The 12,578-nt window shown below is 43.4% G+C and overlaps 1 protein-coding gene across 1 annotated transcript in view; it reads left to right on the top strand.

Moving 5' to 3' along the window:
* SEC23IP (SEC23 interacting protein) overlaps positions 1–12,578 on the top strand; it is a 339,277-nt gene that overhangs the window by 134,500 nt on the left and 192,199 nt on the right. The window contains exon 10 of the mRNA XM_085602809.1: positions 9,470–9,591. Coding sequence (XP_085458935.1) covers positions 9,470–9,591 — 122 coding nt within the window. The remainder of the gene's footprint in view (positions 1–9,469; positions 9,592–12,578) is intronic.

The raw sequence follows: 12,578 nt of genomic DNA, 5'->3' as shown, positions 1-12,578 counted from the left end.
AAAAAATTCTATTTAGATCAGTGCGCAGAGCATTGTGGAATCACTGGTCGCCAAATGCAGTGCGAGTTGTGCGAGTCTCCTCTCAGATCTTTCCAATGCAGTTGTTGGCAGTGTAGTGCATCTATTTTTTCAATGATGGATGGATTCTATCCTGTTATTTATTGCATTTGCGCTTGTTTGAGAAGATGAAGAACGCCAGATGTATCTGACACGATTAGATTGGCACAGATTTAATAAAGAGTTTTAAAGCGGTTGTTGGCATTGTAGAAAGTCAATTTTGTCAATTATAAAGGTCTTCTTTCTCGTTTTTAAACATGTGATTTTGCGTCACAGCAGTTTTGCTGCTACTTTTCATGCCATGACAACCGCTACAGTCTCTGCAGAGAATGAGCATCTACAAGCCACACATGCTATCAAACGGATTGTTACTTACCCTGAAGCATCTGTTTGTGCCATATAGTGCTGTAGATTCACATGTGCCCTCTCTCCTCCCGGACTCCTGTGGCCATTGTAGTTACATTACATACTTGTATGATACATTTACATTTAGCATGAACATCTTTGTACTTGCACATTCTCTATACTCCTTTATCGCGAACCTGTAGGAAAACAATCTAACAAAGGAGTCCATGCCTATACGCAGTATCACCGAGAGGAAGAGTCACTCAGTCTTGTGACTAAAAAGACTTCTTTGAAAAAAAGCAATATGCGCAACTCCGGACCCAACAATAGATGGCAGGAGTATGCAGCCCACGTGAATCTACAGCACTACATGCCACAAACAAATGCTTACAGGTTAAGTAACATAATCCTTTCATACCTATTCATGTCCTCAGCCATATTTGAACGTAGGCCAAGCACATAGTCCACAATATCTTGTTTAGGCTCTTTGAGAGAGGTCTCTCCCAGCCTTCCTTAAATAGACACAGTGGTCCTCCTAAAGGATGCCTAAACAAAAGTTCAAAGAGACTCAACCCTACTCCATTCCGAGTGACTTCTCTTTAAGCTGAAGGCAGGCATGGCAAAAGGACATCCCATCTCCTTCTGAGATTTTTTTTCAGGGAGTCCCATAATTATGCCTTTCATGGGTTTGTTTAATCCCCTCAGCAAGGAAGGTTGATTTGAGGTAGTGAACTGATCAGGCACACCACATTCATTCCACGTGGCCTTTATGTAACATTCATGAAGTTACAACTCTCTGTCTGACACCACCTCCTTAGGGAAACCCACTCTTGTAAAAATACTTAAGAGTGCTCTGGCCACTGCAGGAGCAGTGACAATCCTAAGGGGTATAGCTTAGGGTATTTGTGGGCATGATCCACCACCACCAGTATGAATCTGTTCCCTGATGCTGTTGGAGAGTCCAGGGGGCCAACAACATTAACCCCCTACCCTTTGAAAGGAAACCCCAACCACAGGAAGTGGAATTAAGTATGCCTTTGAGTGGTTACCTATCTTGCCACTGGCTTGACAGTTGATAAAGTGGTTACAAAACTCCTTCACCTTTTTGGACATGTTTGCCCATTAGACGTGGTTGACTAGCGTACGCCAAGTTTTGCTCTGGGCAAGATGCCAAGCTAGGGAGATGTCCTGGGCCAGTGAGAGTAGAAATTCTCTGTAATGCTGAGGAACTACCACTCTCCTAGTGGCACCAGGTGTGGGGTTTCTGGCCTCCGTATACAGGAGTCCCTCCTCCCAATAAGTCATATGGGAGCAACTGACATCTCCCTGTTCCTGTGCTGCAGCTAGGTGTCTCAGGCTTTAAGAGTACGGCAGTTCCTCTGTCTTTGGCACAGCTCTTCCCTAGAGGGTTCTCTGGGCCTAGAAGCTCTGCCTGGTAAGACCCATGTTCCTGAGACTCGGTTCCTTCTGGGGCTGCCAGGTCTTCTACCTGAGGAGAGGGGACCTGAGCTTGTGGCTCTATAGAAGTTGGTTTCCCAGACGTCTTACCTTTTTTCTTGGAGGGTTGGGCCATTATTCCAGACTCTAACGCTTATATTTTCGCCCTGGGCTTTCTTCAGGTTTTTACGCACACCCATTCAGGGATTCCCATCATGGCTGCATGGGATCTGAGCGCTACCTCAGCCCATGCTAAGGACTCTAGATCATTCCCTAGCAGACATTCAACAGGAATTGCAGAGGACATGACTGCCTTGTTTTGGCCAGTATCCACTCCCCACTCCAAGGATACCATACCATGGAATGAACCTTGGTCGCATTATTAACATTGATTAGTGAATAAGTTTGTCCAGTCGGGTACTGTTCTGGAGATGCCAGCTTTTCAGTCACCATTGTGACGCTTGTATCTGTATCTCTCAGTGCTTCCACTCTAATCCCATTAATATGGGGCTGTTGTCTGTATTGTTCCAGATTACTGGTCCAGGCAGCCAGAGAATCCACATCCACCCCACCCTCTGAGACTAAAGTGGCTTCAGTGTGTTCTCTGATCTGGTCAGGGTACACCAAGGATCCCCTCTGGAGACTCGCCACTCCAGTTGTAACTGGGGGTGAACTAGAGGAAGCCTTTTTAGGATAGATAGGGTCTCCAGTTTGATGTCTATTGGCTTTGCAATTGAAGCACCAAGTCTTCTTGGGATCCCAGTTCCTACCCTGGTACACACCCTTAGTCTGTGTTTTGTCTCAGGGACCACCATCCTAAACAGGTTTTTGGAGGCCTTTAGAAGACTTTTTCCTTTTATCTTTAGAGTTTTCACCATCTTTCCCTTAGAGGGGCTTAGGAACCCCTTTCTTTTGGTCACCCCCTCCGTGAGACTTTTTGGACACCGTAGTCTTCACCCAATGGTTGGCCTTCTCTCTCAATTCTTGGGTAGAGACTCTACCTAGGTCAAACAAGTACTGATGCAATTTTTCGGAAACACAGTTACTTAACAGATGCTCTTTTATAATAAGATTATAAAGCCACTTAGTGTTTTATTTTTTCAATTTTTTTATGAAATCAGATACCTTATACATATCTTATAACATCATTACATATACTTAGCCAGCTTCATATTTCCATAGTGGCCAGGATAACACAATCAACAATTTGCAGTTATTTTACCTTTTCATGTCATTACTTATACTTATCAAACTTCGTAATTTCATAATTGCCAGAATGACACAGTCAGCAATTTACAGTTATTTTAACTTTTCGTGTCTCGTTATTGCTATACATCCTGATTGAATTTTGCTATACTTATACATATTCATCCAATCCCTAATCTATCCTTTCTTTCCATCCAGGCTATCAGAGGTTTCTATATATTCATGCCTTTTCTCCTAGCCCTTGCACCTTTACATTTATACAAGGAAATTTCCTGGCGTTCTATGAATATTAATCTATGTAGCCATTGATAATATGTGGGTGGCTCACTATCCTTCCAGACGGTAGCAACCAATAAGCGAGCTATCGCCATTGTTGAGAACACAAAACCCCTCTTTATCGGATCTAAATTCATCCGTATGTCATACCCTAATAGCATCCGAGTTTAAGTAATTTTTAGTTCTTTGTTCAGTAACTGAAACCAGAGTTTTTCTATGCCCTCTTTTAACAGACCCAGCTTTCCACAAGAATAAAACATATGGTATTCTAGCTGCTGGCCCTAACATACATCTCGGACATTTATCGGTCTGTCTCTTTCCCCGCTCGAATAACTTGGCAGGTGTATAATAGAGATTGTATACAGTTTTATATTGGTGGGCTTTAAGGTTAGCTGACTTAAAGGTCTTTATCCCAATCTCCAGAACCATATCTATATCTACCTCTCCATCCTCCAGCTTATCGGCCCACTTTGATTCTATTTTAGCTAGATCATCAGGTTTCTTCTTTATAAGCTCTTGATAAAAATCCTTGATTTTCCTTTCTGGATTTCTCATAATCTCCAATAAAGGGAGCGATTCCACTCTAATACTCCCTTTAGCAAGTCCTTTTATTCGATTCTGTATTTGCAAATAATTAAAGCATGAGCTCTGCTGTATATCAAACCCTTGAACTAGTTCTATAAAAGCCTTTCTCTCTTCATTAAAATACAGATCAGCCAAGGATACAATCCCCGCTTGCTCCCACTTCTTAGCCATACCATCATAAAATACTAATGTCAAGAGATCAGAATGCCAGAGTGATGTATGTTTGTTATACCTACTAATTCGACAAGTTTTCCCAACTTTTTTCCAGATTTTTAACTCACTCTAAATGCATTTATAGCAAGGTTTCTTAATATAATTTGGGTCGCTTTGTCGTTGCAATAGTCCCACAGCAGCGTCCCCTATAGCTAATTGATATATAGTAGGTATTCTCGGCTTCTCTGTCCCTTCTGCTTGCAAAAAATAGAAAGTTTGAAACTGTTGCAGGGCGGTAGCCCAGTAATATAGCTGTATACTGGGAGCCCCCCAGCCGCCCCGTTCTTTAGGTAGCGTCAGATATTTATACGCCCATCGTACCTTTTGATATCCCCAAATAAATTTGGCAAACAAAGCCTCGATTCTATGAATTTTGGTGGCGGCGGCAAGTTCCTGCGGTATTGCACGTATTAGATACAGAATCTTGGGAAATATCTTCATCTTAATTACATTGATTCTACCGATTATTGTAAGGTGGAGGTTATTCATACGCATAAGCTCACTATTTCTTTCCAGGACTGGGTCAATATTTACTGCCCAGAGACTATTAATTCCTGCTGTTATTTTAACCCCTAAATACGTGGCTATCTTGGTTACCCGAGAGTCTTGTAGCTGGCATTTAGAGGAGCATACTAGTTGAGTTTTGGTTTTATTTAAAAGATATCTCCCCAAATTTTTCCACCATATTTTCAGTCTCTTTGATAGCCTCACGAGGTTCAGCTGTAATTATCTCAATATCCTCTGCGTATGCGAGAATTTTTGTCTCATAGCCATACGTTATAACCGGTTTTATTAATTGATTATGCTAAAGACGAGTAATAAAGGGGTCCAAATAATATGCAAATAGTATGGGAGAACAAGGGCAGCCTTGTCTTGTGCCTCTGGCGATCTCCACCCTCCTAGAAGTATGACCCATGATTTGAATCTGAGCATATGGCTTGTAATACATAGCCTGAAGAGCTCTTATAATTCCTTGGGGAAATCCTCTATCTACCAAGTTCCCCCATAAATATTGCCAGGCCACCCGATCAAAGGCTTTTTCTGCGTCCAAGAGGACCACAGCCATCTATATCCTCAGCCTCTGCAATATCCAAAATGGAGATAACCCGTCTAGTATGGTCTGTGGTCCCACCTGCCGGGAACAAAACCATGTTGCCATGGTGATATAAGTGCAGCAATAGTCTTTTGTAGCCGGGTGGCCATTATTTTAGAATATACTTTCGCATCCGCGTTCATAAGTGATATTGGACGGTACGAGGATGGCATTTCTGATGGCTTATCTTTCTTAAGAAAGACAACCATATCCGTACCTTGCCATGAAGCGGGTGGGAGCCCTCTAAATTGTATACCGATAAATAAATCTTGCATAATGAGAAGTATTTGAGATGATAACATTTTATAGACTTCTACTGGAATTTTATCGGGACCTGAAGCTTTCCCCAGAGATAGGGATCCTAATGCAGCCTGCACTTCTTCTATGGTTATCTCTTGTTCTAATTCTAAGGCAGCTTCAGTATCTAATGTTGGTAGCATAGGCCGCTCACCTCCTGTTTCCTCATGGTCCACCAAGCATTCCTCTGGCTGATACAGCCTGCTATAGAATTCCTCAAATACCTCGGTAATTTTCTGTGGACCAGATACTAAGTGGTTGTTACTATCCCTAATTCTTACAATATTGTTCCTGGCGATTTTCTGTATTGTTCTTAAAGCTAAGAGCCGCCCCATACTCGTATAGTTCCCCCCGATAGGCTTGGAACATCTTGGCAACTTTAGCCTGAAAATATACATTTATTTCCGATTTGGCTATAGCTAATTTAATCATTTGTTCACCCAGTAGACTCTCAGAGTCTCCTTCATTTATTATCTGAACATGCTCTGCCTCAAGTTCAGCTAGTTTACTTATTAATAGATCCAATTGTACTTTGCGTTGTTTCCGGGTACGGGCTACAAACCCGATTATCTCACCTCTCAAGGCAGCCTTAAAAGTATCCCACACCACCTCGCGGGAGGCACTATATCTATTGCAGTCAAAAAATTCTTGAACCTATTGCTTGATATATATACAAAATTTGTCATCCATTAGTAGCTTTTTATCCAATGTCCATGACGTCCATTGCCTAGCAGCCGTCCCCTCCCTTACCTCCAAGATCAGAGGATTATGATCAGAATACAATTGGGGCAGTTTTATAATATCTAGATTTCCTATCAATAAGTGTGAAGCTAAATAATAATCCAATAGTACGAATTTCCTGTGAGGATGGGAAAAATTTGTAAATCCAGGATTTTTTCGCTGTTTTTCTGCCCGTACATCGCACAGGCCATGGCTATCTTTGAGTGCCTCGATTGCTCTATAGACCTTCGGCTTCCTTTCTACGTGTCTCAGGTTTTGAGTCTTACTCGCATCCAGATGTATATTAAAATTCCCACAAACTATCAATCGCTTGGGCCAGTTAGCTAGTTCTATTTCCAAATCGCCCCAGATGTCCGCATCATCCAAATTAGAACCATAAACATTCACGACTGTCAACCCCATTGATAACTCTACTATAGCCCAGTGCCCCCACTTATCGGCTGCTGATCGCACTGCCAACCCATCCCGCTCTGATCATTGTAGTCTGAAAAGAACATGCTGCCAAACAATAGCCTCTCACCGCTAATAGATCTTTCTTATTCCATGGTATGTGTGTTTCTTGTAAAACATATTAGGTCTGGGTTCAATGTTCTAAGTATCTCATATACCCTTTCTCTTTTTTTCCTATCATTTAAGCCACCAGCATTTGATGAATAAATCCTAAATTTGTTCATATTTTGCGATATTTTCCCTCTTATCAGGCCATTGCTGGGCTAGCATATCGTTATTATTGTTTCCATTAATAAATAGCAGGTGTTTCTGATTTCCTTTTTTCTTGTTTATCCCTCACTTTAAACCCCCCCCCCCCTCGTCTGCCCAAACCCCCCCCCCCCCACCCCCACATAGTGTTTTGACTGAGAATTCAACAAAATCTACCCAGGTCTGACTCGAGTTTTGTTAGTCTCTCTGAACCTAATTCTGTACTTTTCAGTGGTGAGTTCAAAGCCCTCAATCAGGGTATCTTTCATGAGGTCACAGGACTCAGCATCTGCCTCATTAAGTGTGAGAAGCCTATCCCTGCACTTTCCTTAAAACTGCTTTGAGTAGAGAGCCCCAATACTTCTGTCATCATCCTACGAGCCCTTTTGACCAAGTGGTATCAGCAAATGCAAAGTCTTGTATCCCACTGCTGAACCACCAATGTAGGAAGCTGGCTCTCTATATAGTGGACCAAAATGAGGTATACTGTGTAGAAAGTCCATGCAACCCTTATACACTTACAGAATCAAAAGTGATAACACTGAATGCTCTCTTTTGCGGTGGTGTGAGCGAGCAGTTTAGACTTATCAGAGTGTAGTTGTAAGCATTTGTTGTACTCACAGAGGCAATTAATGAGACACATACTCGAGAAAAAATCCGAGACCAATTTAGAAAAGTAAATCGTATTTTTATGTATATTTTGATACCAAGGACTTAGTTATCAAGTAAGCACTTTTTTAAATATCCTTTTTTTTTTATAGTTTTTTTTTTTTTTTTACAGGCAAGTAAAATATTCACTTGAATGAGTCTTTACGCAGCAATGCCTTCCTATGGGAAAAAAGGCATATGTTGCATACAGTTTTTTTACAGTCGGTTTCTGGAGGTCTCCTTCTGGACTTAGGGTCGTGGGGGACCAAGGTCTAAAGTACCACCAGCAGTAACTTTTTATCTGCCCTGGGGGGTCCTGGTGCAGAGGTGCTAGTCGGGTTGGTAGGTTTGCACGCTATGGCAGTGAAAATAATGGGGGCCATCTAAAAACAGGCTGCTGAGGGGGACTTGGGGACAAGTACGGGAGCTCCCAGCAGGGGGCTTGGGTCACGGAAGCAAGAGGGTACAGCCGGTTTGTTGGTTCCTGTGCTGGGGCACTCCGGTGCAGATTAGATAGGTCTGCTGGGCTCGGTGCATCAAAGGCCGTCGCGATTATTGCTGTCACCAGTTGAGGGTGCAAAATCAGGACAGCTGGGCCACTCTGGAAGTGGGTTTCTTTGGAGCTGAAGTCCCTCGGCGGCTGCTCATGCTATTAGATTCCATACTGGACCTAAACAAGCCTTGGTTGCAGCAAGGGTCCGGTACCACAAGTATTGGTGCTGTGCTGCTCCAGTAGGTCCTGATGTCCTATTACTTGGTAGAGGGACAGATCTCACCTTCAGGAGCACAGGTACGTCTTCCTTTGGGAGGTGGTCTCGAATGCTGCTTTCGAAAGTCTGGCAGTCTACTGGCGTTCTTGATAGTTGCTCGGCTGCTCAGACTGGTGCTGGCAGGGTTGGGCGCCAAAAAAATCCACCATAAGTCTTCAGCTCTTATTGGCCCTTCTTAGTTCTCTTCTTCTGTATCCGTCTAATATAAGTTTATGGCATCAGGAGTGCCCCTATATAGTCAAATTAGGCATGTTAACCAACTCAAACCATCCTCCCACCTTACCAAAAGGCAGGGGTTGTATATTCTAGAACCTTGAGGGGAGAGTATTCTAATGAACACTCCCCCCTCAAGGCAGGAAGGGGGCAAAACGAAGATTACAAGATCAAGAGGATCCTAAGTGGTATTTGGCGGAATACCCTTGATTCTGGTTAGAAACTAATGGTTGTAGGATTTGAAGGAGAAAATGATATGTCATCAGCTTAGAACTGTGCGAAAAGCCAACGTAGGTGGTGCAGCATGTAAAAAGAAAACCTTAGACCTAAATAGGCCAAGGTGTGTCAGGAGAAACAAGAGACTGAAAATGAGCAGTTGCAGGAGGAAATCCAGTACAATCTGGTTAATTGGCTTGCAAGGAGGCAGAAGTGGCTGTCATGATGGGTTTGGGACTGTCAAATGCTGTTAAGAGGACATGAAGGATGGGAACAGAAAGCATAGCATGGAGTTTGCAGAATCCTGATTGAAGGTTAAGTATTTTTTGGGGTATAATGTAGAGAGGGAGCCGATTGAACAGCAACTGTCAAGCATCTGAAGAAGGGATTTAAGAGACAGGCCAATAGTTTTGCAGAGAAAGAAGGGTTTAAGATTTGTTTTTAAACATATGGCGATTGCAGATTTCAGTCCCTAAACAAGAAGTGTGAGGGAGGAGAAGGTAGTGTTCAAAGAGTTTGCAGAGATATGTCCTTTCAGCACGGTGAAGGAAAGTGACAAAAGCAAAGTAAAAATGATTCGCTAACTAAGAATTGAGACAAGATGAGTTGGGGAGATGTAGTGAGTCAATATAATTGGCATACCTTTTAAGTATAGATTCCTTTATCTCCACAGGTTCTTTGATACTTTTTGATATATTGTCCAACCAAGAGGACTTCAGGTTGGCTACAGAAAACTGTACTGCACCACATGCTGCGAATGGTCTTGGGAACTCTGATCCTCCTACTGAGAAACAGGTATTACAAATTGTTATAGTTAAACCATTCCTTTCTGTGTATCTGTTCTCTCACATTAATATGCTCGGTCCCCTCAAATTTCTTTAGTCTGTTGAAGTTTAGTTTTAGTATGTCTTTACTAGCATTCGTATATCATAAATAACAATACAAAACAGAACATAAGATGGTAACCGCAAAGTTCTCCAATATGCATTCTCAAAGATGCAATTACAAGGAAATTAATCATATCAGCATAAGAGTGGGGCAGGAAGGAATGGAAGGGGTACATAGATCAACATAAAACAATCACATAAATATACATCAGTCATAGGAGGAGAGGAACCAGTTATTGTCCCACAGAAAACATCCTCAACGGAGATCAACTAGGGTCCAATGCCACCCAAAACAGAACGTGAGCCTCAATCACATCCCACAGTCTGAGCTAGGTATATATGTAGTGCTGCAGGACTTGAAAACATCCACGTACCACCCAGTTAACTAATCATGACCCAGAGGAGGTGAAGGAGTGCTGGGAGCCCACCAAGGAGCAGGTACGATTCCCATCAGAGTCCATTTATTCCTAACCATGGGTAATTTCTATGCGATCAATTATCATGTCCCACTGGTCAAGTTATGGCTGCGCATTCTCACCTGTGCGGATTTTCCAGAGACGTACTCCCTCAGCCACTGTCCATTCCAAGAGATCTGATTTTCTTTTATCATGTGTTGGGGGTGCCACTAGAGCCCAGTGAATAGCTATGCGGCACCTGGCAAGTACTAGGGCTAAGAGTGCAAATTTTTAACCCAACTTGCGCCCTTCCCTAGGGATTGCTTGGAGACCCAGCAGGCAATGTCTGATAGTGTCAATCCGACCTGGGCTAGTCAATTGAAGTTAACTTTAGACAAACACACCAAAGTCAGCCATATACATTTGTTACATTATTTAAGATTGAGTGCCTTGATGGCCCAAAGCTTTTTTACCTTCTTTCTCACACTTGTTTTCCATTTTTGAGAACTACAGTCTCTCCTAGCAATAAGTGAAAATATCTATTAAACGTTAAAAGTAAAAATGTGCCCTCTTGATTAATCAACGTTGGTAGGGAAATGAATGTCAGGAAATTTCTGATGTTTATTACGTGCTTGGTTTTATTTATATTTCCATAGAGAGATTGTGAAGAGGATTGCCGACAAGTGTTTCGCCCCAGTGGCCCATTGGCCGTGGGCTTTTTCAAGGCAAAGCTTCGTTATGGTAAAAAATCTTCCTATTCCTTCGAAAGTAAATTCTTCGTCTCTGGACCGCAGAAACGAAGAATTTACTTTCGAAGGAATAGGAAGATTTTTGACCATAACGAAGCTTTGCCTTGAAAAAGGCCACGGCCAATGGGCCACTGGGGCGAAACACGTGTCTGCTTTTCTCTTCACAATCTCTCTATGGAAATATAAATAAAACCAAGCACGTGATGAACATCAGAAATTTCCTGACATTCATTTCCTTACCAACGTTGATTAATCAAGAGGGCACAACCCTCTACCTCTCTTCATACTCAACTCTACAATGGCTCTTGGGTGCAGTCATTTACGAGGAATGTTCCACAACTAAATTGGGCCCTGACAATTGTAGCACCAAAAGTCCAGAACTTTCCACCCAAACAGTAACCTATACCATCCACACAATTGCAATTCTGCACCCCGCTACCACTAAAAGTAATTGCTGGAGTCTATATACTATGTTGCTTTTCTTTTTAGGTTTCCTTATTAACCCCAATAGACAATGGGTGGGTGTCAGTTGCACTCGCCTAATCACACTGCCTCTGATCCTCTCCGCCACCTTCATCCAAAAGCTACTGACCTCAGGACATTCCCAAGCCAAGTGCAGGAAATTGGCCCCTTGCCTGCAACACCTAGGGCACGAGTTGGACCTATTGGAGGCAATGCAATGTATTCTCTCTGGTGTCATATATGTACGGTGAATGTAGTTATTGTGAATTAACTGGAATCAGGTGTTACAGGAGACTGTGTGCGTGAGTGCACCCACCACCCTCCAATCCTTATCCTCCGGTGGCACCTCCAGATCTGCATTCCAAATGGCAAACACCCTGGGGGGGTGGGTGCTGGAGGAGGAGCACTAGTGTCCTCCCACATGGCCCTACACAGTAATGATATGGTGCGTCCTCCCACCCCTCACTTGAGTAGGATGTCAAGAGTCTGCATGAGCTGTGGGATTGCTGGATGCGTGGGCCATATTTCTTTGAATATATTGGCTTTATTGTAAGTATTGTCCCTGCCCCAATCCAAAGCCGTCACAGGCTAGTTCGAATGTAATGAAGCTTTCGCCACGGGTATAGATCCGTGAGTATGTCACAACCCCCCTCCTGCTATGCCCGGTATGACATATTGGACATCATCCTCCTGACTGGCGCAATGTCCCACACCGACAACTCCCGATGGAACGGGGCGTGTCTCAAGATTCGCTTCCAAATGCGCGCAGTCTGTCTGACCACATAAGGCACCGCAACAGAGGTGCCTGTGCCCTACAAGAGGAGGGACGGCAGGTCAGTAACCTGTACTCTATCCTGGAGCAATGTTTTCGCCTAATTGTCCCCCTCAGCAAACCATCTCGCTGCGTGCTGTAGTTGAGTGGAATAATAATGGAGCTCCATTCTGGGTGTAAAGACCCAACCTCTCATACGTGCGATTCAGTGTGGCAAGCGCCACTCTGCTGCGACAACCTGCCCAATACAGGTCTATCAGTATGGAGTCTAGAGCCCGAAATATTCACCTGGGGATGGGGCACGGGCGTTCTGTATCATGTACAGGCAGCGGGGCAACACCACCATCTTAGCTATCGCCAAGCTACCCATTAGGTAGAGCGGAAGGGTGTTCCAAAAGCTCATGACCCCTTTTAATGCATTTATCGTCTTATGGACGTTGACCTGTAATATCCGCGTGTCCTCGCCTGCCACCTGTACACCCAGGTACCTAAAGCGCTCTGTCTCCCAGCATAAGAC

This window comes from Triturus cristatus, chromosome 1_2, assembly GCF_964204655.1.
Source record: "Triturus cristatus chromosome 1_2, aTriCri1.1, whole genome shotgun sequence".
NCBI lineage: Eukaryota > Metazoa > Chordata > Amphibia > Caudata > Salamandridae > Triturus > Triturus cristatus.
This window is presented reverse-complemented; position numbering and strand designations above follow the sequence as displayed.